Source organism: Podarcis cretensis, assembly GCF_951804945.1.
Source record: "Podarcis cretensis genome assembly, chromosome: Z".
In the NCBI taxonomy this organism is placed as follows: Eukaryota; Metazoa; Chordata; class Lepidosauria; order Squamata; family Lacertidae; genus Podarcis; species Podarcis cretensis.
In genome coordinates this window covers 674941-702200 of record NC_137184.1, presented here as the reverse complement: position 1 = coordinate 702200, position 27260 = coordinate 674941, and the positions used below count along the sequence as shown (strand labels likewise).

The 27260-nt window shown below is 43.1% G+C and overlaps 1 protein-coding gene across 8 annotated transcripts in view; it reads right to left on the bottom strand.

The window, feature by feature from the left end:
• Positions 1–27260, bottom strand: part of DENND1A (DENN domain containing 1A) — a 279415-nt gene that overhangs the window by 240329 nt on the left and 11826 nt on the right. For all 8 annotated transcript variants that reach the window (XM_079961977.1, XM_079961981.1, XM_079961979.1 and 5 more), the window contains exon 2: positions 20434–20498. In XM_079961977.1, coding sequence (XP_079818103.1) covers positions 20434–20498 — 65 coding nt within the window. The remainder of the gene's footprint in view (positions 1–20433; positions 20499–27260) is intronic.

Sequence of the window (27260 nt, the reverse complement as noted above, 5' to 3'; positions counted from 1 at the left end):
TAGTTGTAACTGTCTCATCAAAGTGAGGACCATCCCCATAAAGAGACAACATTAATGCTATGTTATATGTGAATGTATTAACTACATGAGAAGTGTCTGGAACATCTAATCCTCTGATCCCCGGCTCTGTATGGAAGGCCAAAGCAAGAGATTCCATGGTCGGGGGGAAAGCAGAAGAGACAATGGAACCAGGCCTCTCTCATTTTAGATGGAATGGAAAAACAGAGCATGGTATCATCCACATATTGATGACATCACTTGATACCACCTAATGACAGCTCGCTTGATTGGACAATGTGGCCTCTCACTATGGCACTGTAGATTGCAATCAGCATATTAAGATGCTTATACATGAGGGATGTACTCCAGTGGGAAACTATGTGATGCCCTTAGCACCTCTACCAGCCCACTGATGGAGCCTCCATCATGCCCACTCCTTCCTCTCCAGTACACAGTGGCTGCCAGCTCCTCCAGTCACCATGCTGATTGATGTGTGCTACATGATGCCATAAAGCTGGTGTGGGGGAACCTGTGGAACCTCCATATATTAGTGGGCTCCAAATCCTATCAGTTCCAGCCAGCATGACCAATGGTCAGGATGATACAAGTCAATGTCAAATAACATCTGCAAGGCTTCAGAGCTTCCTCATACTTGTCAGAGAAAATCTGTTGGCCAAAATCAAGGCACCAACACACATTCAACAGGAATGAGGAGGCCCACTCCACTACTTAAGCATATGGTATATTTCTAAACTATACAGAAAGCAGACCCCAGCACAAAAAGTGACTGTTGCTTTGAGGTTTCCCAATGACCAAGTGGTATTGCATAAATTTTAATAAATAAATACCGGTAATTGCACAACGTTTCAACAATACTAAAATCCATTTTTATTATGTTGACAGTGGAGAATAAAATTTATGTTGGAAACATTTTTTTACTGACTGCTTTGTCACTATACATTAAAACTCCAGTTTGAAAGCAGTTGGAGTCAGGGGTGATATAATTTGTAAACAGCCTTATAGAGTATCCTTCCAGAAGCTACATCTTCAAAATGGAAGCATTAGATCCACAAACTATTACAATGATGTTAAAATTAGGAAAACATATTAGGGAACTAAATAAATGGCAGAAAAATATTTCTATAGGATGCCAGCCAGGCATTAAAAAAAAAAAGCCTTGGCTGTCACTATTTATAATATGAAGGCAAAGGCAACTTTCCAATAAAGCAAGGAACGTTGAAAAGGTGTCCTTTAAGCCTTCCTTTAAGCCATCTTCCATAATGGCATGATTTGCTCTGGACATCATTAAAATGTAAAGTTAATGAGGATTCAACTGCAAACAGAAGAAATGTAACCTATTTTCAGGCAGGAGTTCTAACACTGCAATCAGAGGGAAAGCCACTTTGATGTCTCTTTGTCTCTTCTCATTAATTTTCTTTTAGTTTTTTTTAAAAACAAAGGCTGTTTAAACTAAAAAAAATGCACAGAACTTTAAACACGGTAATTACAGTGAAGCTGCAATGAGGTCATTGGGTTTTTTAAAAGTTTGAAATAAATAAGAGCAAGATGCTTTTAAAAGATGTCAATTCTCCCATTTAACTTCTCTATGGAAAGCTTGCTCAACTATTTATTCCTGGTGCCCAAAATCCTTCTCTGTTAATCTACAGAAGTTGTATCCCAATTGCAATGATACTAGGAACGCCAATGCTGGCAGCAAACAAGCCACAGACTCCACAAGGTCAAGACCTTATGGGATGTCCTCTCTTCAACCACCAGAGCTCCATGTTTGCTCTAGCTCCATGTTTGCTCTGGCTTCTACTCTTGGCCCCAACCCAGGTTCCCTTCCCGTGGCCACATCAATCAAGCTGCATTTCTGACGAACACCACTAGAACTAGCAGATGTCTGTAAAGACATCTTGTTCTGGAGGACACCATGGATTGGTGAGGACAGGGTGAACCCAACTGCAGGCTGCATTTCAGCAGTCCAGGAGGCATCTCCAGTGCAATTGCCACCAGCGTTAGAAACAGAGATATGAAAGCTAGGAGCTAAATGGCACCTTAAACCAAGTTATGGGCACAACAACGAAATGTCTAGTTGTGCTTTTTTAAAACAAGAATACAACATTGGAAAGGAATGAACTGCAGCTAAAATATTATTCGCATTTTTCACATGGTCGCATCCTTCCCTTGCCACCACCTCCCTAATGTTCTTAAGAGGGTCTCTTCTCCAGTCTTCAGAGAGTAGATGGAAGAGGGGAGGTAGAAAAAAGGTCCTCCTTTCCTTCCACTCTGCAGTTTTAATCTGAAATCTTAGGCACAGTGCTGCACCCATAGCTCAGAAACTGCTTGCACTACTGTTCCCTGTCACAAAATGCGCCTGGAACAATGGGAGTTTCGACACTGATCGCCACATGAGATAGAGAAAATGGCCACAATTTGAGATTAGAGGGGCACACTGGAAAGAGGGAAAGCTACTGGCTTCTTGTGACATTCTGGCATTCTTAAGAACAAACACCTCTTAAATCTAGCAAAGATATTCACCACTGGATGCTCAGAAGTCAACTTGCATAAATGAAGAATGTGAATTTGCAGTCACTTCACTTCCCCACAAAAGGGAGGGGCAACGGTGTGTGTTTCTAGTATTGTGTCAGCACAGAAGTGTGCAGGTGTGGGCTCCTTTAAACCAAGGCCCACATTCCCTCAAAGGAAGTGTTGAGGGCCATATGCCAGCAGTGAGTGAGGCCAAAGCATACGCAAACTCTGTCCCACTTTCTCTCTCCAACTGATTCACACCTTGCAGCAGGGAACAACAGCAAGGTGGGCTGCCCTGTCCTGGCTTCACCAGCCCACAGCGCCCGAGACCTGATCCCAAAGGAAGTATCTTCATCGAGCATAAATGATATTCTGCTCTTTTGTGAACATACAAATGCACGTGTATTGCCCTGGTCCCTATTCAGTACATGAATACAAACTATCCAACCGCATGCAGAAAGTGCCAAAAAGAACGAGAAGATTTCCTTCACATGCAGTGGAATTCTGGTAAGAAAAAAAATTACTGGGAGTGGAAATTGAATGCCAAACTGAAACAAATCTTAGGGTATGAAATTCCCTTCCACAAAGTGTTTTTATTGTTAAGCTATGTGGAAGTGAAACCAGAACATAAAGAAATGGTCTCTTATATGCTGGCCACTGCCTGAACATCTTTTGCAAAGATGTGAAGATTGACTATCATGCCATCTATTACAAAATGGATGGGGATAACTTTGGGAATCTGTTGCAAAGACCAAATTGACTCACCATACAAGATTTAAGGAACAAAAAAGGTAATGAGGTGGAGCAATCTGACTGATTACAGAAGATGATCAATGATGGTACCAGAAAGTAGACTTTATGGTTTAATATTCAATATGTTTCCCACTTGACAATGTAAATATAACTCCATATGTGTGAATATGAATGTAAATATAAATATGTACTTACATTATGTTTACGATTTGTAAAATAAGTAATTATAAATAAAATGATAGTAATTATTAAAAGATACTGGTAAACGCACACCAACACAACACAACAACACAACCCATCTTTTCTGTCCATCTCTTTAAGATGATAGGGTAGGAGATACTTTTTTAAAAAAATAACACTTTTCTACTCCACCTTTCTTGTGCAAAACTGTAATTTTAAATGTTGTAACACAGTCAAACCAAAGAAGACTAGTGTGGCAATAAACACCAAAACATAAAACACATCTAACACATACAGTACAGCTAAAATTTCCTTCCAGAAACAGTCTTCAGCAACCAGCAAAAATAAAAAGGGAGGCAGCAAACTGCACCTCAAGGGGGAATGCATTCCTTAACCTGGTGCAACCACTGACAAGGCCCTTTCTAGTCTCACCCAAAAGTGCTTCATCTTTAGTTGGTACCCAGAGAAGGGCCTCTGCTTCAGATGTCAGGAAGGAGGAGGCAGCTCCTAAGATACAAACATGTACACCTCCATAGATATACCTCGAGTACCTATGAAACAGGGATGGCAATAAGTCAGGAAGAGGGCCTGCAAGCCAGTCTTGGCCTGCCAGACCATTTCCCCCAAAGCAAGCCCACCCTCTCTGCTTCAAACACACTTTTGAGATGCACCAACACAGCCTGAATCATGATGGAACAAGTGTGAGGTCTGCCCTAAAGTGTTTGAAACATCCCTCTCTCCTTCACTTAAAGGAGATGGGGAGCGCTGCTGCAAACAAGGCTTTGGGTACCCAATGCTAAGCAGGATCACTCTTCCTTCACATCAGCCCACGTGACAGGAAAGCGATTCTGCCAAGCGCTGGGTTGGGTGCACAAGCGACGCTTCGCAAGGCAGCTTCATTTTGCAAGCAAAAGCAGCAAACCATCACTTGCAAACTCCATCCTTGTTTCTCCCCCTCCCAGTCAGTGAGAGGAGAGAAACAAGCGGATTGACAGCCCAATGCTCAGAGCTTCCTAAAGTGCCAACTTGGGTCTGGCAACGTCTCTTGCAATGCAGTTCCCAAGTGGGAACCCTGCCCAAGTGATTTTTACATGTGGGCAGCCCACCCCCACCACACCCCCATCAGATTTGGCCTGCTAGGCTAAATATGTCTCTAGCTCATACTCCTGGAATTATTATTCTTAAAGACAGATCTTGAAGCTGAGGCTCCAATACTTTGGCCACCTCATGAGAAGAGAAGACTCCCTGGAAAAGACCCTGATGTTGGGAAAGATGGAGGGCACAAGGAGAAGGGGACGACAGAGGACGAGATGGTGGGACAGTGTTCTCGAAGCTACCAGCATGAGTCTGACCAAACTGCGGGAGGCAGTGGAAGACAGGAGTGCCTGGCGTGCTCTGATCCAGGGGGTCACAAAGAGTCGGACACGACTAAATGACTAAACAACAACAACAATTATTACTATTACTATCATCATCATCAAAATTTGTATACTGCCCTATACCCGTAGATCTCAGGGCAGTTTACAACATAAAATATTTAAAAACACACAAAACACATAATAAAAAGAAGAACAAAAACCAATAATCCCCCGCTCCCACAACACATTTGAAAGGGCATTGGATGTCAATCAGCCAAAGGCCTAGTGTTAAAGAGGAACATTTTTGCCTGGTGCCTAAAGGTGTATAATGAAGGCACCAGCTCAATCTCCCTGGGGAGATCATCCCATAAATGGGGAGCCACTCCAGAAAAGGCCTGTTATCGTGTTGTCCCGTCCCCCCCGGACATCTCATGGAGTAGGCACATGAAAAAGGGCCTCAGAGAATGATCTCAGGGTCCAGGTAGGTTCATGGGCATCTCCAGGTATTAAACCATGTCTTAAACCATGAGGAACTGCTACTATTGTAGGTAAGATGGGTTAATGCTGTAACCCAGTAAGGAAACTTCTTATGCCCCAGGCCAGTGCTTCACCCAGAGGGCACGCTTTTAGCATGCTGGATCTCTGCAGGTTTAACACATTTGTTCCTCTGCAAAACCATGCTCATAACTCATCCCGTCAAGCATGCTTTTGCACAGGCAAAGAGTTTTTCTCAATTCCAGTTACTATTTGGTAAACATCCACAAGTCCTGACAACATGAAATAAAAACCTAAGCTATCAACTACAAGCCACACTGTGAAATTTACAGTAGTGCATTACTGCATTCAGGAGATCTCCCAAGCTCACTGTTTGATAGGACCATAACTCACAAGAGCCCAGCATGTAAGACCAAAACAGCTCTTTAGAATAACTGGATCAATCTCCACCATGCAATTGAATTAAATTATATACAAAAGGCCTAAGAGCCTGTGTTTTTAAAGGAAAGACGGGAACACCAATGATAAACATGAATTAGTGTTCTAACTTCACTTAATTCCTACCTGTAGAGTTAACTGTACACAAATAGCCCACTCAATACATTGACCTATGCAAACTCTAACTATAAATCAGTACTCATGCTGTTAGTTACAACTCTTCCCTGTTGGTCCTCAAACAGGTATTAATTGGTTCCAGTTAAGTAATTGTGTGTGTGTTTAACTTAGTCCTCTTCAGGCTGAAGAAGTGAATATTCCAACGCTAGCAGAATAAAAGGATGCATTCATTTCACGTGGAATACCAACACACACAACAAGTATTACACACAGCAGTGTTTCTCCCTTCCTCATTTTATCATCTTCCCAACAAGCTGGAGCGTTCAAACATCATGTTCAGCAATGGAGCTGACAAAGCCAGACCATGGGTGGACTACAGGAGCCAGCTCACAGGACCTCTGTAAACAGTGTCGGAAATTCCCCAGACACCAAGCACCTTTTGCATCTGGCGCAGGTCGAATTGCAACCATGCGGTTGGCAACTTACATCTCCATCTGGCTGGTCTCCTTAAGCAGGAAAGCATAAGAGCTTATTTATTGCATTTATATCCCACTTTCTTCTCCAAGGAGTACGTGGGTCACCCCCACCCCGTCCTCAGTCAATCCCTACAGCGAGCCTTTGAGGTAGGCTAAGAGGCTGTGACTGGCCCAAGATCATCCAGCGAGCTTCATAGAATCATAGAATTGTATGACAGAGTGAACCCTGATCTCCCAGGTCTGACACTCTAACCACTACACCACACTAGCTTCCTAGTGTCCTTCTGCTATGGGGAAGCTATATAAATTAAGTAGGTAAAATAAAGATTGGGAAAGCAAAATGTCACTTAGAGAAGGACCCGAAATATTTTCCTTGAAGGTTGAATTTGTTTTATTCTGGACTGTTTCATTTGATGCTTTAATGTGTTATAAACTGCTTTGATATTGTTTCTTTAAAATATAAAGCATTTATTATTATTATTATTATTATTATTATTATTATTATTATTATTATTATTACAGTGGTACCTCGGGTTACATATGCTTCAGGTTACATACAATTCAGGTTACAGACTCCGCTAACCCAGAAATAGTACCTCAGGTTAAGAACTTTGCTTCAGGATGAGAACAGAAATCTTGCTCCGGCAGCGCGGCAGCAGCAGGAGGCCCCATTAGCTAAAGTGGTGCTTCAGGTTAAGAACAGTTTCAGGTTAAGAACAGACCTCCGGAACGAATTACGTACTCAACCCAAGGTACCACTTTATTATTATTAAATGGTGCCTGGACAATCCGTTGTGGTGACCATACTTGGTTTAAGGTGCCATTGGCACCTTACATACCTGAGCTTAAATATCTGAGCTTCTAACACTGCTCTGTAAGGTTCTCCTAAACTACAAACTCCCAAGATCCCTGACCACTGGCCATGCTGGCTAGGACTGACGGGAGTTCATCAACATCTGCAGAGTCACAGGTTCCCCACCACTGTGGGCACCACCTGCCCAAGTTCTCCTGTCTGCCAGGCAATTAAAGACACAGAGGAGCTAAATCCTACTGAATCCTGAACTGTGCAAGTCTATGCAATTTGCTATCACTCTTACTCAGATGCTGATGTCGAGGCACCATCAAGTCATGCACTGTCTCCATAGTAAGGGAAATCACACGGAACATACTGCTTTGTGTGGTGGACGCAAAGCCACAAAACTTTCATCTAGCAAAAGCAAAGGCCAGTGGTGCTCCGAAACCCAACAGGAAAACCTTCTTAGAGTGCAGATTTTTAAAGCCCCATTATAGCACATTTAGCTAAATAAATGGCTGAAAACCAGCCCTCTGAGTTAGGCAATCAGTAAATTCCAGCTTTCAGTAAGAGCATCTCTCTCCCTGTAACATTTCTCGAAACTATCCCATAAACTGCTTGGTTAATGCTTCAGTTATGAGGGGGCAACCATGGTGGTGTGTGTGTTTCCAACCTATTTTCAGATGTTATCACAAATACCCCGTTAAAGACTACCCACAGGGCACTCCACAGAGCTCACAGCCCTCTCCATTAAGCATGAAAGGAAGATGGTTCGTTTCAAACAATACTTTAGGGTAAGATTCCCTAATTGGCAGCAGCTGAATGATCTAGGCTTCTAAGCTGATGCACATGGCAAACTTGGTTTCAGGATACTCCTCTGGCAAGTTATCAAACTAGAGAAGGAGGGAAAGGAGAAGAGACAAAATACAGTTCATGGGCCTGAAGTACTGACATTTCCAATTCCAGAAAAGATTTCACAATTGCCTGGGTACTTTATGTTCAGCGTCTAAAAAGTAAATAAGATTCATAGCCCACGCCACTTGCGTCATTCAACAGACTCGAAGCCAGAGATAGACACACTTCTACCTGCTCTATGACACATCCTTTGTAGTACCTCCACAGCACACTTCACCAACCTAGTGCCCTCCAGATATTTTGGAATACAACTCCCAGCAGCTCTAACCAGCGTGGCTGAGTTGTAGTCCAAACCATGTGCAAGGCACCAGGCTGATGAAGGCTACGGTGGAGACTTCAAGAAGCTGGTCATATATTTAAGCAATTCATTTGTTTAAAAGTGCCCCATGCTTCCAATACATTGCATCATCACTGGACTTCACTGCCAAAAGTCAGCCCATGCATAAAAAGGTTTTGCCCTTTGTACACTTAGAAACAGTTTAATTGATAACATTCCAACCAGAGTCTACCCTTTCCTTAAAACTAGACTTAAGACCATTAATGCAATCAACAACAGATTTATGCAAAGTATATTCAAAGCATGGAAGGAGAAAACAGAAATATTGCCTCTAGGTTTATCCTCCTTGCTCCCCTTGGCTTTCCAACCACTATTTAACAACTTTTTTCGACAATTCTCTGCGATAAGGTGGAAAACCAAACAACTATACCTTTTAATTGACTTTTACAAGGTCAGTTACCCATTAATAGGTCATGAATTGCAAACTAAAATAGGAGAAATTCAAATATTCTGGCTACTTCGTTATCAATTGCAAACTTTTTTATCCAACCCAACTGTGAAAATAACAGCCACAAGACAACTAGTCCCTTTTGATAAACTCCTAGCTACAGGAGGTAGAGCGACGGTGTCTGTAATTTATAAAATATTACTCCAAAATATTGTAGGATTTCCCAATGTAATTAAATAACAATGGGAATTAGATTTAGGTCAAGAAATAGATTTAACTCAACACAATGGTCTAAACTGCCTTTTAAATCAATTTCTGCCAGTATAAAGGAGCTAACGTTAAAACTTATCTATAGATGGCACTTAACCCAAAGAAAACCAGCACAGATACACCCAGGAGTGGCAGCAATATGTTGGTGAAGGTGCCTATCTATAAGTACATATTTTCATATGTGGTGGGAATGTGCCAAAATCCAACAGTTCTTGTTGTCAGATTTACATGAGATTAGCAAAATTACTAAGCAGAAAATAGAAATAATACCAGAACTAGCTTTACTGAATATATTTCAATGTAATAATGCAAATCTGCTTAATAAAGAACTCATTTGTCATTTGCTATCAGCAGCTAGAAATATAGCTAGATATTGGGAAAATCTCTCATGGGTGAATGTAGACAACTGGTATAAAAGTATATGGGATATCGCTCTACTGGAAAAACTAAGAAATAAGTTACAGTTGTTAAGAGAACAGAAACAAAAGAATAACTTAACAACTACCTGCTGTAATTTTATTATGCATGCAAGTCTTCCAGGTAATAATCAAACCCCTCCCCCCAACAGCATACAACTCAATATGACTAGAATAATCCTACAAAAAGAAATAATTCTGGGCATCCAAGTTCTCCTTTCCCCAGGTTCTCTCTTTCCTACCACATTCATAACCATATTCATATTTATACAGTGGTACCTTGGGTTAAGTACTTAATTCGTTCCAGAAGTCTGTTCTTAACCTGAAACTGTTCTCAACCTGAAGCACCACTTTAGCTAATGGGGCCTCCTGCTGCTGCCACACGATTTCTGTTCTCATCCTGAAGCAAAGTTCTTAACCTGAAGCACTATTTCTGGTTTAGCGGAGTCTGACCCGATGTACCACTGTATTCAAATTTATATAAATATATCTAACTTTCATATACTAACAAAGGCAGCATTTAATCTATTAATAATCATCCCTGATCCAGACTCATTTTATAATTAGAAAAATTCCACTCAAATAATGTAACCAAGTGTATCTGAATGTTGCATGATTTTCAATTCATAGATCCTTTATCTTTCTCTACCCTTTTTTATTTCCTTTCCTTTTCTCTCTTTTATGTTTTTTTTCTTACTGATAATTAAATAACTATAATATCTCAATCAGAAGCACTTATTTTTTCTATACAACCTAGACTGAGAATGTGTAAGTGTTATGCACTCTTCAATTGTTAAAAACTGAATAAAAATTCTTTTAAGATATAAAATAAAATAAAACGGTTTCACAACCCTTCTAAAAAGATGCTCAAAGAAAATTAAACTCCAGAACTGGGAGTAACCAATAAGAATGCCTCTTGCCATATGCATAAGGTAATAATGACATTCCTGGAAATTATTCACTGTTCAGCTCAGGAGGTGAAATCAGAACACGGGCGCTCAGCTGGTCTCTTGGGTATACGAGGCTCAAGCCATTTAGTGTCAAGCCCACAGCCCCATCATTGCACCCAAAAGTCAACAGGAAGCTGGGGGAGGGGCTACTGTACAGTAAAACACTCTACTTTCTCCATTAGAGCATTCAGTCATATAGGGCAGCCCCCCACATTACCTGATACAGAAAGCTTAGCCTTGAAACTAAATACAGTTGTACCTCAGGTTACTGCCTGCTTCTTGGGAGAAAAGCAATGACAAACCTGGACAGCATCTTAAAAAGCAGAGGCATCACCTTGCCAACAAAGGTCCATATAGTTAAAGCTATGGTTTTCCCAGTAGTGATGTATGGAAGTGAGAGCTGGACCATCAAGAAGGCTGATCGCCAAAGAATGGATGCTTTTGAATTCTGCTGCTGGAGGAGACTCTTGAGAGTCCCATGGACTGCAAGAAGATCAAACCTCTCCATTCTGAAGGAAAGCAGCCCTGAGTGCTCACTGGAAGGACAGATCCTAAAGCTGAGGCTCCAAGACTTTGGCCACCTCATGAGAAGAGAAGACTCCCTGGAAAAGACCCTGATGTTGGGAAAGATGGAGGGCACAAGGAGAAGGGGATGACGGACGATGAGATGGTTGGACAGTGTTCTCGAAGCTACCAGCATGAGTCTGACCAAGCTGCAGGAGGCAGTGGAAGACAGGAGTGCCTGGCGTGCTCTGGTTCAGGGGGTCACGGAGAGTCGGACACGACTAAACGACTAAACAACAACAACACCTCGGGTTACATACGCTTAAGGTTACAGACTCCACTAACCCAGAAATAGTACCTCGGGTTAAGAACTTTGCTTCAGGATGAGAACAGAAATTGTGCTCCGGCGGCGCTGCGGCAGCAGGAGGCCCCATTAGCTAAAGTGGTGCTTCAGGTTAAGAACAGTTCAGGTTAAGAACGGACCTCCGGAACGAATTAACTACTTGACCTGAAATACCACTGTATATTAGTCTGAAGCAGTATGTGAATCTACTGCTACCATGTATTACAATGGTACAAAATGTTTACTTATGTTTCTAATTAACTTTTCCATAACCAAAGAAAACTTCAATGTAGGCACTTTGCCCAAATGGCATCCCCTTATGCTTTTAAAAACAACTTTTTATAGACCTTAGTATTATTCACCCAAGTAGTGGCATTCTTGTGAAATAACTCAATTTGACTAGCATTTTTCCTGGAGTACTCCAGCAAATACAACATGGACTTGGTTTTCTGTGTTCCAGAAATATCTGTAATGAAATGTCCCTGAGCAGCTGCTCTCTAAAGCAGTGGATGGTCATAAAGGCATGAGTTGAAAATAGAATATGGTTGTACAACATTAAGTTAAACATCTTAATCAATGCCCTTATTAATCTATGGGGAGTCTGCTTTAAAGTCATTAGTTCATTGTTTCTTTTTAATCTCAATGACTCTCTAATTAAAGTTCTTCCCTAGTCACAGAATTATCTATAGTGAGATATAACAGCTAACTTCAGGTGCATTAAGCTTAAAGCAAAAAATTAACACTCATTAACAAGATTACCTGTTGTGATTAAAGAAGCACAAACAAGGAAAACTGTTTGCAAATTTTGTGAATGAGTGGAAGAGAGTTTAAAACAATACCTTTAAATTAAACTTTTTTTTCTTTTTACCAAACCCATGCAACCCATCGACTCTATTCAAAAGAGAGAAAAACTCTGTTTGCGTCTAGTTATTTCAATGCAACTCCTGAAAATCATAAAGAAGCCTGTTCACAAGCACTTAATTGCAAAAAGTGCTTCATCAGCAGATCCTTAATGCTTTAGCGCTCCCCAAATACTCAACAAGATCTGAAGTGGAATCTCTTCATTCTACTTAGTGAGGCAGACTCTTCATAGGTGCATGGGAAACCACGTTAAAAACAAAAAAACAAACACAAGGGAATGAAGGGACACAAATAACTTATATATATATATATATATATATATATATATATATATATATATATATAACCATTAAAAAGTAAATTTCAACCTGCTAAGAAATTTTGAGCTTAGCAGTAAAATTTCCACACACTGCTAAGGAGGAACTGGCTGTCAGATTTCTCACCCGTCTCCATCGTGAAAAGAAAAACTGACAGATCACAGGAGTTTGCCTTTGTAAACCAATTCGGGAACTTTCATGCTTCTTATTTGTTAGGTCAAAGGTTAAATTGCTGACCTCTGACCTCCTGCTTAGCCGCCTTTCCCTTTTTCTGTAAAGCTTTATTTCTGGCCTGTATTTACATGGATTAGTCTCTTTTCACGCTAAGAAGGAATCTGTTCAAAGCCAAAGCCTTCGTTCTGCTTGTACAAAAAGCAGCCACAATTATTCAGTACCAGACAATGACCATATTGTGGGTTTACCAAAAAAAAGAGAGAGGGAAAAAAGAAAAACACCACCTCAGCCATGGCGAGGCCCGTTCTTACTGCACAAAACAATGGGCAGGGGGACAAAGTCTTATCCTGCATTGAGAATAAAGCAAACAAAGCCAGCCCACTGTGAACTTGATGAAGATGTCAAGCTCTCTTTAAAAATATAAAAATCAACAAAAGGAGGGGTTTTTTCCTCTTGTGCAAAAGGAGAGGAGGAGGAGGAGGGGAAGAAGAAGTGGATGGAACACACAAAATCTCTAAAACGGTCATCAAGAAGGGAGGAGTCCAAAGTACATTTATCGCACCCAGATTGTCTTAAGACAACCTGGAGCCTCCAAAACACCTTCACATACATTTTCTCAGGAAACTCAGCAACCACCTTGAAAGGCAGGTCAGTATTATCCCTATGTTGCAGAGGAGGTGCTGAGAGAATAGCAAGCTGCTTGTCATAAAGCAAATGACAGAAAATTCACGACAGAGACCGTATTTGAACAGGGGTCTTATGTAACAACATGGAGTCCAAGTGGAAGGATTGGTGCCTGGGGCACCAGGAGAGGGGCCACAATCCGTCAGAACCAAGCTGCCACAAGATGTGGGGGTGGCCATAGCTACTCTACGTGCAGAATGTGCAGGACCTCATCTCAGGTAGGAAGGCTGCATAAAGAAGAAGTCCTATCCCCTGGAAAGCTGCTATCTCTCAGGGTGGACTGGATGGACCAACAGTCTAACACAGGATAACGCAGCTTTACCTGTTCACAGACCAGGTAATGGAGAGCAGATCTACCAGCAATTATTGGCTGTGCAAACTAAATGGCAACTTCATGTAGCATACCACTGAATTCAACTTGCTGGGGAGTAATGGTGTCAGGAACCGCTGATCTATGTGGTATCCATGTGGTAAGCCACATAATTTCTGCCTACTGGGGAAGAACTATCTGATTTGTATTCACCCATCCAGGCTGACCAGTGACTCCTAGCAGGCAAGAAGAAGTATAAACGACTTCCTTTTCCAGCTGAGTCTTACCTGAGCAGCAGGGTCTACCTGAGCTATAGCATGTCCTGCATTGCTGGTCTTGCTTTTCATCCTGACTCCTGGCTTCCTCTGCCTACTGGTTTGCCCTCAGATTCCAATTACCTGACAGTCCTAGCTCCCAGTTCCCAGCTCCTGGCTCCTTCCAGACTGCTGCTGCCATGGCCACACCCTCACAAATGAGTGCAGAGAGGACTGCTGCCTTTATGTCCAGCTTATGGGCTTCCCAGGGTCATCTATCTAGCCACTATCTGAAACAGGATGTTGTACTGGCTGTGCTCCCTGGTCTGTGATCCAACAGAGTTCTTATAAACTCATAATCCAAGTAGTGTTCATGTCCATTTTTTCAGGCCAAGTTTTCACTTCACTGTCACCTGTGGAAGTCCTACCACAGGAGATGAAGGAGCTGCAAAGATGTACCTGGTGGTATCTCCCAGCAGAGCTTGGGACTTTTGATTATTTTTAGGTAGACCTTGTGTGATCTGCTGAGCAAAATAAAGCTGTTGCTATGCAGAGATCAGAACACAAAGTAGGAAACTCTTAGTTCCACAAACTACTCAGCCAGCTTCCAGCAGGAATCAGATTATGGGTACACACTGCACTCTGAGCCAGTTCAAATGCAAATTCTCTCAAACAACGATAGACTCCCTCAGAGTTAATAATTTCCCCAGGAAGATTCATCTCCCTTTTCAACCTACTAGTATGTTTTGGAGAAAAGAAACGAAACACAGAGAGAGACTTAGCAGCTAGGCCTTTTAAATCCCTTTGTTGTAAAAGGAAGCAGCCGAAACTGCCATTTCCTTTACTAATCCTGGGGAACATTGAGCACCCCGCCCCCCCGGCCCCGTAACACGCTCATCACTTCATCCTTGTGTTATGTACCACATTTAGGTTTCCAACTTAAAGCCATACGGGGTGTGGGTGTGTGTTTAAAGGGAGGAGGGAAATGAAAGGAATACTTTAGCTGCACTAAACCATTTTAAGCTATTCCTTGAACACACAGCAAGATTTTTGTGTGGCTCTCACAAAAAGATGAAAGAGGAGGTCCTTGGAGAGATGGGGCCTTCTGGCTCACTGCGTGGCAAAGCAGAGGATCCAACACTCTTTTCTGATGTCTTCTTTGGCAAGCACACACACGCACACACAAAACCTACACAAAAGCTTCCCACACAAGGGGGGGATTTCACTTTTGTGAGCCTTTCACTTTCAAATGTTCCAGCTTTGGTGACTTATTTTGATCAGTTACTTTAGACTAACAAATACATTTTCTCCCCCACCCTATGCTATTAGTCACAGAGCTATATCCAAATTCTCTTCACTCTTTCTAATAAGGAAGGCCCTTTGGCAGAGGTCTCAAAAGTTCACTGGATTCTGATAACGGCTCATTTCTCGCACACGACACGTGATTGCTTCCTTGAAGAAAACAAAATAGGCAATTTGAAGGTAGAGGAAAAGAAAAGAGGAAACAGGCAGTAGCTCTGGTTTTTCATTCTTACTGCAGTGCGTGACTTTTATAAGCTTCTTTCAGTCTATCTGTATAAGAATGATTCTATTTATTATGAGAATGTAGGTGATAATGTCTATGGCAGTTTCATATCAAAGCTTCCAAGGGCAAAGTTGGTGTTTAAAAAAATCTTGCAGGAAATTTGAAATTAAAGGAACAGGCAGCAGTACCTGAGGTCTGATACAGATAGTGGCCCCAAAAACTGTTTCCATTAATAGCCCATCTTCTCAACTGATCAACCAATTCCTTCACTTTTTCCAAGTTTAGTATCACTAAAATGGAAGGTTAAAAATCAATTGTTCTCCCTCTGTAAAGGCAGCACTCCATATTCAGAGACCACTCAACTGGTGTGGGTGGGTTTAATATTCAGGAAATCATGCTTGTGATGGCATTGAACATCCAGAACAGGCACAGCCTAAACTAGCCAACATGACACTCTCAGCAACACACAACTTCAGAATCAAACAGGTCTCTTAATAAAAAGTAACAGAACCATAGAACGACATAATTGGAAGGGACTCTAAGGATATCTCCTTGACATCTGAAGGGAGGGTGTTCCATGTGGCAGGCACCACTGAGAAGGCCCTCTGCCTGGTTCCCTGTAACTTCACTTCCCACAGTGAGAGAACTGCCAGAAGACCCATGGAAGTGGACCTCAGTGTCTCAGAGCCACTGTCTATAATATTTGCTAATTCTTAGAGAACAGGGGAGGTCCCTGCAGACTGGAGGCAGGCAAATGTTGTCCCCATCTTCAAAAAGTGGGGTGGGGGTGGGGAAGCAGACCCAGGTAACAACCGACCAGTGAGCTTGACATTGATACCAGCAAAGGTCCTAGAACAGATAATTCAACAGTGGGTCTGTGAGCACTTAGAACAAGAGGCTGTGATTTCTAAGACCCAGCATGGATTTCTCAAAAATAAGTCATGCCAGACCAATACGATTTCTTTTTTTGATGGAGTAACAAGCTTGGTGGATCAGAGGAATACTGTGGACATAGTGTATCTTGATTTCAGTAAGGCTTTTGACAAAGTCCCCCAAGATATTCTTGCAAGCAAGCTGATAAAATGTGGGTTGAACGAGTCAACTGTTAGGTGGATTTGTAGCTGGTTGACTGACCAAACCCAAAGAGTTCTCATTAATGGTTCCTCGTCTTCCTGAAAAACAGTGACAAGTGGGGTGCCTCAAGGTTCTGTCCTGGAGCTGTTGTTGTTCAACGTCTTTATAAAAGACCTGGATGAAGGAATTAAGGAAATGCTCATCCAATTTGCAGATGGCACCAAACTGGGAGGTGTAGCTAATGCCACAGAATACAGAATCTAGACCAAGGACTTTGTGGCAAGAACACTGTTTGAAGAAATAAATGCACATATGAGAAAAATGATTCTAGGAGAATATGTTGATGAAGTGCCAGAACTTCCAGAAAAGTAGATAAAAGCTCTAGACTCAATTCGGGGGGGGGGGGCAAGGAAGGAGGAAAATCCTTGAATCCAAGAAGCAGTCTGAAAAGCAGAATAGAATGGCAGAGTTGCAATTGGTGTGTGGAGGATGGAAGGAACAGAGCTGCCAAATACTGGAATTTTGATTTTGGGGGGGAAACCCAGGAGTGGAGGCACGGCGGAGAAAGGATTGACTTTGTGTGCAATCTGAATGGAATCTTGCTCTTCTGGTTAAGTGGAATAAGAGGAGAAAGAATGGACAAACAGGACTGGTGGACCAGTATGGACAAACAGGACTGATACAGATTTCTAGATGGAAATGGCACAAGAAATGGATTGGGACACAAATTAAGATTTTAAAGTTAACTGAACTACCATGCATTAATAGACAAATACAATATTTTTAAAAAGCTTTTCTCTTGAAGGAGGAGATAAAGAATAAAGCACAAGTTTTATCATTATGACGGCAGTAACTGGAGAATCTTCTTTAGACTTTCTGCACTGAAAAAGGTAAACGAATTGGTGAGCATTGGATGGAAGGCTGGAAAAAACAATGTCCAGCAAAGGGAGGAATAACTGAATAACCTGGATTGAGCATTTTAATATTTTGAAGGAATATTCTACATACATCTGACAGATGAATAGCTGGAGATCCTTTTACCTATTTGTTTACTCTTTTCACTTTTATCTCTCTTGATAGTTTATTATTATTTTTATATTACTACTCTTCCTCATTGTACTTTATTAGAACTGTATACAGATGAAGGGGAAGGACAGTATGGACCCCACGTGAGAGGTGGGTAAGGGGAGATCTCACAAGGTGAGAGACGGTACAAAGAGAGGGATGAGCCCAGGTGAGAGGTGGGTAAGGGAAGACCTTCCTCCACAGGGGATGAAAGTTAAGACAGAATGATGAGGGAGGATCTTGTAGTTTCTTTTTATGTTCCCTCTTTCTTTAGTTTCTTTATTTCCCGTGGATTAGTTTGTTTCTTTTATTGTGTTGTGAAAACTTTCAAATATCTCAAGGGCTGTCCCACGGAAGAGGGAACATGCTTGTCTTCTTCTGCTCTGGAGGGTAGGGACTCGAACCAATGTTTTCAGCTGACAGGAAAGGAAATCCCAACTGAGAATCAGGAAGTACATTCTGACAGCAAGCGCTGTTTGACAGTGGAATGGTCTCCCTTGGGAGGAGGTGGACTTTCCTTCCTTGAAGGTTGGGTGACCATCTGTCATGGATGCTTTAGCTGAGATTCTTGCACTGCAGGGGTGGGTTGGACTAGATGACCCTTGGAGTCCCTTCCAACTCTACAGTTCTATGATTCACACACTTAGACACTCCCACACACCAAAGCCACCAAGTCTTTCTTTCCAGTTTTCCCTCATTATCCCAACACCTGCTCAGAGAGGCTTTTGGTGGGACCCCACACCTGATTGTCATAAGCCTCTCACACCAAGGCTTCCATACTGCACAGACCCATTAGAAGCTGGGTACACACTCTAAGCCTGCATCTTCTTCAGCCAAGCACAGGCATACTACCTGGATTTTGGTTCGCAAATCCCACTGTGGGCTTCTGTGCCTTTCTAGCTTCATATGGGTGGTTTGCAGAAAAGTGGTGAAACAGTATCTATACCTGGTTGGGGACTTTTCTGACGATGGAGATCAACTCCAGAGAACTTTGCTAACAAAACCAAGGATACCCATAACGTTTGAAAGGCAAGACAGAGACTATATGAATTATGTAGGTACTTGATTTATAGGCCCACTCCCCAAAAAAGGTTGAGTGGTCCACTAAGAACCTCAGCAATTTCCAAGTTGTCTGCGAGGCGAATAAATTAGCAGTTTGGTAAAAAATGGATTATCTCATTGAAAAATGAATTGGCATCAAATGCTATTTTTTTAAAAAAAAAATCAGTAAGCACAAGGATTTTGAGTTTTGGAACAAATTGTTTACTAAATTATCTAGTTTAAAAAAATCTGAACTTTTTAACCCACCTTCTCCCTGTAGGAACTTAATCCCCCTAGACACAAACATGCTTCAAAACAGAAGATTACTACCAGACACTAGTACTGTACAGAATAACATTTAAGTTCACACTTCCTCCGATTTTCAAGCAGGGGGTGGTGAGAGTTCAGCTGGGCAGAAGCTAGAGTTAGTTTCTAAATGGACTCTGCCATTTCTTCAAATTCCATGGTCAGGAGAGCATACCTGGGCAAGTGCTTGCTCCCAAACCAACCTGCCTTCAGTTTGAGAAGAGCATAAGAGTAGACCATCTTAACAGGGCTTCCTCCTTGGGAAGTGAAGCAGACTTCATCTAAGGGAGAAGGCTTTTAAGGCTGTTGCATCCCAGTTATTTTGGATTACTATTGATGGAGAAGGGCCAGAGCTAACAAATAATAAGTATAGGTGAACGTTTTGAAAATGCGGTAACACCCTATATTGGGTTGTCCTAAGAATATTGGACTGAGAGTTGGGGTGAACAGGCATGCAATACTACAGGGTGTTGTGATGTGCTCAAGGTCTGACCTGCAGCACTAAGGCAAGGTACGACAGCCAGTGTGGCACAGTGGTTAGAGTGTCAGACTAGGCTTTGAATCCTACTCATCCACAAAGTTCACTGGGTATGTCACTTGGGCCAGTCACTGCCTCTCCGCCTAACCTATCCTCACAGGGGATAAAATGAGGAGAGGAAGAACCATGAGCAACACCTTGAGCTCCTTGGAGAAAAAGTTGGGCTATAAAAGCAATAAACAAATAAACTCTCTCCACAGCGATAAGAATTTTATAAGTGAAAAAATACACTATCTTTAAGTCATTAGTAGGGTGATAAAATAGAATGGAAAAAAGCAGACAACCAACGCCAGCAACATTACAACTTTCAGATAAACTGCAACTAAAAAGTCAAGTCAGCTCAAGAGATCAGTATTTTGAGCTGCCCACAAGGATAACGGGCTGTGGGTGAAATTTACAGATTTCAAAAGAAGGCTGACAGTTCCGACTGGTGGCAACATTTAACAAAAGGATTTCCTCTGAATGTTGGAAATCAGACGTTTGCCAGTGTTCTGGAACTAGAAGCAACTTCAGCCCAACAATGGATTAGAAGCTCGGCAAGACCACATATTCAGCTTCCTATATTGACCTGAGCGGTTCCACTTTTCTTACCAGGTGGTCCACTAGGGGACTTCAATATGGAACTGCAGGCCGCACCCTGTCTTGACGTGCAGTGGGGGGAAATGAGGCCAAAATTGGATCCCCAACCCTGCCCCACAGCCCTTCCACTGCCTTCCCAAAGACAGCTAAGCGTGTGACAGGCTTTGGGAAGGAGACCGGGGCACCAGCAGAGCCCTAGAGCCCTCCCACTTCCTTCCCAAAGCCCAGCACCCAACTGGGTAATGCGATGGCGGGGGTGTGGTGTCAAATGTTGCCAAGGGTCACAAAAAAGGTCTTGTGGGCCAAATGTGGTCCTTGGGCCACTCATTGGACCACCCTGCTCTGAACGAATTCCCCCCCCCCAAATAGCACAACCCTGGTGGAAGCCCTCAAAAGCACTGTAGGTACAATACATAAACAGCATCTGCATTTTACAGTACCTGGACCCGCTGATGCTGAATTGGTCACTTCAACATAGACTTCAAATGTTGTTTCCGGGTTTTGCCTGAAAAAGAATAAAGTTGTTAATAAATCTAAGTAATGCTTTTTGGAATGATTCACAGAATCATAGAATCACAGAATCTTAGGAGCTGAAAGGGTCCCCAAGGGCCATCTAGCCCAACCCCCTCCAATGCAGGAATCCTCAGATCAAGCATCCAGGACAGAGGGCCGCCCAGCCTTTGCTTAAAAACCTCCAGGGAAGGAGAGCTCACAACCTCCCGAGGGAGATGGTTCCACTGTTGAACAGCTCTTAGTGTCAGAAAGTTTTTTCCATATATTTAGTCTGACTCTCCTTTCTTGTAACTTGAAGCCATTGGTTTGAGTCCTACCATCTAGAGCAGGAGAAAACAAGCATGCTCCCTCTTCCCTGTGACAGCCCTTAAGAGATGTGAAGATGGCTACCATATCTCCTCTCAGTCTCCTCTTTTCCAAGCTAAACATACCTAGCACCTTCAAGCACTCCTCATAAGGCTTTGTTTCCATACCCTTAATCCTCTTGGTTGCCCAACATTCCTTTAAATGGGGGCTAAGAATGTAGATTAAAGGTAAATGTCAACTATCAGATCATACCAACAAAAGCAGTGGTTCCCAATCTTTTTTACCACCCCCTTGGTTCCATAAACTCATCCCCAATGCCCTCTACCCTTCCTCTAAAAGGAATTATTCAGAACAGCCATTTGCATGACCCACCATGGAATGTAACAACCCAATAAAATTCAAAACAGTAGATTACACATTTTGTTAATCCAGACCTACCAATCAAGTTGTAGCAACCTTAAGTCTGCACAGGGCCAGGGCAAGATTTAGATTTGATGAGGCCCTAAACTACTGAAGGTAATGGGGCCCTTTATATAGCAGGCGGGGCCCATTACTTACATCATAGGAGCCTACACAACACTCTTGCTGTATGTAGGTTTTACTTTATTTGTTTTTTATCTTTCATTTTGGAAATGTACATCCAGGTTGTTGTTTTTTCTTTAATTTTTTTGGGGCCCCCAAGACAGTGGGGCCCTAAGCTATAGCTTGTTTAGCTTATACGTAGATCCGGCACTGCACAGGGCAACAGCCTACTCCACTTGATGCAACATGAGCAGCTGATGTCAAGGAAGCCCCCCTAAAAGATACAGGTTTGATTAGAGTCTGTCATCAAGATGAAAGCCAAATCAATTTGGGCAAAACAGAACCATGATAGAAAGCAGGATCCAGAGAGCACAGTGTGGCTTTTATTTATGTACCTCCATATGAAAGAACAGAGGCATCTGTGATTTTCTGAAAGAGTAAGGGGTCACATTCAGCAACACGTCCGGCCAAAACAATTGCAGGCTTCAAGGAAAACAGAAGCAGTGAGACCATCAGCCACATCTGCCCGTGTGTTTGCCTGCTCCCCTTCCCCATAAGCAGAGCTGATGATTAATTATTGCAACACATTATTTAACAGCAGCTATAATTAGACCAAGGCAGCCTTTCAACACCTCCTGGAGTAGTTTTAAAAATGGGCCCACAGTTTGCTAGTCCTGTTTTCATTTTAGCTAAATGTGTGCTTTAATATTTCGAACGTGTTGCCAAAGATGGCTGGAGAAGACTCTTTCGAGAGCGTGGAGTGGAGCCAGCCAACGGGGCAGCTCAGCCTCTCCAGCCTGATCCTGGTCAGTCCCCTGCCAAATACCCAAGAACGTAGGAAGCGCCTGCAGGATCAGGCCAATGGCCCATCTCGTCCACCCTCCAGTTCTCACACTGGCCTTACTGGGAAACCCCAAGCAGGACCTGAGCCCAAGAGCCCTGTGGCTTCCAGCAACTGGGATGCAGAAGCATTGCTGCCTCTGACCATTGAGGCAGAGCATAACCATTGTGGCTTGCAGCCATCCAAAGCCCTCTCCTCCACGTGTCGTCCAGTCCTCATTTAAAGCCACCTAAATTGGTAGCCACCACTGCCTCCTGTGGCAAAAAGTTTCATAGTTTAACAATGCACTGCATATCTCTCCTAAATCTTTCAACGTTCAGCTTCCTTGGGTGCCCACGAGTTCTTGTGCCATGTTGGGGGGAGAGTGGCTAAAGGCCCAACTTGCAAGTTTCTTCTAGATATGGTGAAACCTCCAACTGGTGAGCAAACAGACTTAAAAAAACCTCTTTGAAGGCACTGGGTATCTTTTACAACAATCATGGAAAGGGATCCTTTGGGTTCCCCTTTGGCAGACGAGGCAGCTCTTATTGAAATTGCCCTCCCCAGGGAAACTCACTTGGTGCCAATGGAAATGCCATTTTTGACCCCAACGGAAGACATTTTTTCATTGGCCCAGGAAGTCCAGCATGTCGAGCAGTTGGTTTTAGTGTTTTGTTGTAGCTGTTGCCATCTAGTTATCACCTGGAAACTTTTGCAATTTTACTGTTCCCTTTTGTATTTTCATTGCATGGGTGAGTTCAGAATATATATATATAAACCAACACACATACAAGATCTTTTGCTCTCACAAGCCTGTCACAGTGTAGTGTAACAGATTAAAAATGGGCAACTGTTAATGCTGGAAATCCTAAAATCAGCTTAACTTGGAAGTCAGTCACATCAAACACAGCACAGACTCCTACTTCCAAACAAAAACTCACAGGTTTGGGCTGTGGGTTGCTTGTTTTCCATTTTCAAGTACAGTGGTACCTCGGGTTAAGAACTTAATTCATTCTGGAGGTCCGTTCTCTTAACCTGAAACTGTTCTTAACCTGAAGCACCACTTTAGCTAATGGGGCCTCCCGCTGCTGCTGCGCGATTTCTGTTCTCATCCTGAAACGAAGTTCTTAACCCAAGGTACTATTTCTGGGTTAGCGGAGTCTGTAACCTGAAGCGTCTGTAACCTGAGGTACCACTGTAACCACAATTCTCCAGGACAGCAGAAGAGAACGGGAAACAGGGATCCTGAAATTTCAACACAAACCAAATTACCAAAACACTCTCCTTTGGGAAAGAGTGGTGGTTTGTAGCTAGGGACATCTCAGAAGTGCCTGCTTCTAAGTACCCATGGACATCTCCAGCTGAAGCAACACGGATGGTTGGTTGGTTGGTTGGTTGGTTAGTTAGTTAATTAGTTAGTTACAGTCATACCTTGGATCCTGAACACCTTGGTACTTGGACATTTTGGCTCCCGAACGCCACAAACCCAGAAGTGAGTGTTCCGGTTTGTGAACGTTCTTTGGAACCCGAACGTCCGACGGGGCTTCGGCGGCTTCCAATTGCTCCTGCAGCCAATCAGAAGCTGCGTTTTGGTTTCTGAATGTATTGTAAGTCGAACAGGCTTCCAGAATGGATTCCGTTCAGCTTCCAAGGTACAACTGTAGTTACGTTTTGCTTTTATAGCCCACCTTTTTTATCCAAGGATCTCAAGGATCTCCTCGTTTAACCCCCACAACTGTGCGGTAAGGTTTGGCTGAGAGGCAGTGACTGGCCCAAAGTCACTGCCAATGAGCTTCATGGCTAAGTGGGGATTCGAACTCTAGCCTCCCAAAGTTCTAGGTCCAACACCCCAACCGCTGGACCAGGGCAGAAAACACTATGGCAGGAGGGCTGTGGGCCTCAACAACTGCTAGGCTGTTCCTTACATTTCAGTACAGTGGTACCTCTGGATGTGAACGGGATCTGTTCTGGAGCCCCGTTCGCATCCTGAAGCGAAAGCAACCTGTGTCTGCGCAGGTCGCGATTCGCCGCTTCCACACATTATGTCATTTTGAGTGTCTGCGCATGTGGAAGCAGCGAAACCCGGAGCACATTTAACCCGAGGTATGACTGTACACTGGTTCCCAAACTCCGCCCCTCCCCCAGTCAACTTGAAAGCTGCTGAGGACCTAGGCAGACCACTTAACAGATTTTTCTGCCTGTTGCAGGAAAGGTTATGAGCTAGGCTAGATGCTGTGTGATTTTTAATTATATGCTTATTGCTTCTTTTATTTCTTACATATTTTTTTTAGCATACAACTGTTATACAATAAAATATAATATAAAGCAGTAACAATACAATTAAAAATCGATTATGAATAATTTGATGTATGTGCCCATCTTCAGTCACAAATCTACAGACACACCATAGAGCACCTGAAGTAAACTTACATAGTACAGTGGTACCTCTAGTTGTGGACACGATCCATTCCAGGGTGTGGTTCGCACCCCAAAAAGTCCGCAACTAAAGCGGCGCTTCTGCACAAGAGCAGAGCATGAGAGAGCGCTTCTGTGTGTGCACACACAGCGAAACCCAGAAGTATACACTTCCAGGTTTGCTGCGTTCACAAGCCAAAAAGACGCAACATGAACCTAACACAACACGAGGTATGACTGTAGAAGTCATCCACAGAACAGTTTGGGAGCCCTGTTTTAGTATATACAGTGGTACCTGGGTTCTCAGACTTAATCCGTTCCAGAAGTCCATTCCGGAAGTCTGTTCCAAAACCAAACCGTTCCAAAACCAAGGCACGTTTTCCCATACAAAGTAATGCAAAATGGATTAATCCGTTCCAGACTTTTAAAAACATCCCATAAAACGGCAATTTAACATGGATTTTACTATCTAATGAGACCACTGATCCACAAAATAAAAGCAATAAACAATGTACTGCAGTCACACAAGCAATCCAACAGTAGCTGAACTGGGTTCCACACAGTCACAAAAACAACAAAAAAGAGCCACAAAAATGCAAAATAAATAGCAAAAACTGACAGAGCTCAGCGTAACACTCAAAACACAAGTGTGGCACTCAAAACAGAGCACGTTTGGCTTCCAAAAACAGTTCGCAAACCAGAACACTTACTTCCAGGTTTGCAATGTTTAGGTTCCAAGTTGTTTGAATACCAAGGCGTTTGAGAACCAAGGTACCACTGTATTTCAAAATCCCAAGCTCAGTTTCAGTTTGGGTTTTAGAACCGGTCTCACATTTTAAGAAAGCAGCCCTCCACAGGCCTTCAGGTACCTGGGGCTTATTTCAGGTCTGCCGACATGTAACTGTTATGAAGCAGGTAAAGAAGGTGCTGCCCTCCATTTCTTAAAGCAGGCTTCATAACAGCACATTATGAAAAAGAGGAAAATAAGCACAGCTCTGAAAGTGCTTCAAATGAGTACCGAGTTTTCCCACAAACATGTGTAACTTTTTCTGCAGAATATTTTAGTACACGAGACAGGCAGCCAAGCGTACATGTGATGGTTCTGAAGTTTTGAAAAGCCTCTCCTACATTCCCTGAGCTTTCTGATCCTCCAAGTTAGTGTCCTGCTGTGCCTTTTCAATTAGGCCTTGTAGGATTCATCCTCTTCCACTCAACAACCTTCTGCTTCTCTTGCGCTAATTGTCAACATTATAAGGCGGCCCTTCTCCTCAACTCCCATTATGTTCAGCCCTGATAAGGCATGGGGAAGGCTCACAAACAAGCAGCAAATGGATTGTTTGAGGATAAATGATAAACAGAACACTCAAGGAGCGTAAACGCAAGAAGCAATGCTCTGCTCACCCTCTTTGCCATCTGGCCCCTGCCGCCACCCCCACCACCCCCCAAACATGATAGTTTACCATTCAGGAAATGATGGTGCAGGCACGGGGGAAACAGTTCTACACCCTGATGCAGATGATGACAGCCTGGACGGCATTGTGATGAGGGTGCTGCGTTAGAGCCCGGGAAACCGGGGTTGAAATCCCCAGTCAGCCATGACACTACCTGGGTGACCCTGGGCCAGTCAGTTTTTCAGCCTAACCTACCTCACAGGGTTGTTCTGAGGACAACAGTGAGGAGGAGGAGGAGGAGCACTGTGTACACCACCTTGAGCTCCTTGGAGGAAAGGTGGGAAATAAATGCAGTAAGCATGTACATATGTGCGTAAATAAATAAATACTGAACAAGACAGATCAATGATCTGCCTCCAAGTAAGGCAGCAGCACCCGATGTCCCTCCAAGAGCACTCACACAGGACATCAGGCAAGGACCTCCCTGCTCTGGTGGGAAATGAATGAGCAACAAAAGAAGGCGAAGCACGCTTGTGCTGCTAATGATCCAAATTTTAAAAGGTGCATATCAGGGGTCAGCAAACTTTTCCCGCAGGGGGCCGGTCCACTCTCCCTCAGACCTTCTGGAGGGCCAGACTATATTAAAAAATATATAAAAGAATTCCTATGCACACTGTGTCCTCCCCATACACACCCCAGACCCAGCCGCCTTCTAGGATTGCTGCCTGCCTCATTTGCCGAAGGGCTGGCGGCGGTGGCGCGAAACGGGATTCATCCCCGCCAAAAGAAAGAAGGCACTGTGCTTACCTCCCCAGGGTCTGCTGCCACCACTGCTGCTGCTTCTTCTTCTTATGAAGCGGGTAGGCAAAGCGAGCTCATCCGCTCCGCTCTCTGGCCCACAGGAGGAAGAGGCCAGCAGCAGACTATATATAAGGGCCTGGTGACTTCTGTTTCAGTGTATCTGAAGAAGTGTGCATGCACACGAAAGCTTATATCAAGAACAAACTTAGGTGCTACTGGACAATTTTTATATATATATTTTGAGTGTGTCAGACCAACACAGCTACCTACCAGTAACTTTATTGTGTCATAAGCCTTCAAAGAACACAGCCCACTTCAGACACAATGCTCAGTGATTCTTACAGTCTAATCCTCAAATTTATTCAGAAGCCACACACCCCTCCATTGCAGGATACATGACACTGAGTCACCTGTAAGTGTGCATAGGATTGCAAGCTTACAGTCAGGTTAATCAAAGTAGAAACTTTGGGGGAACCTTCTGTGCCAACTTTTAAGTGCC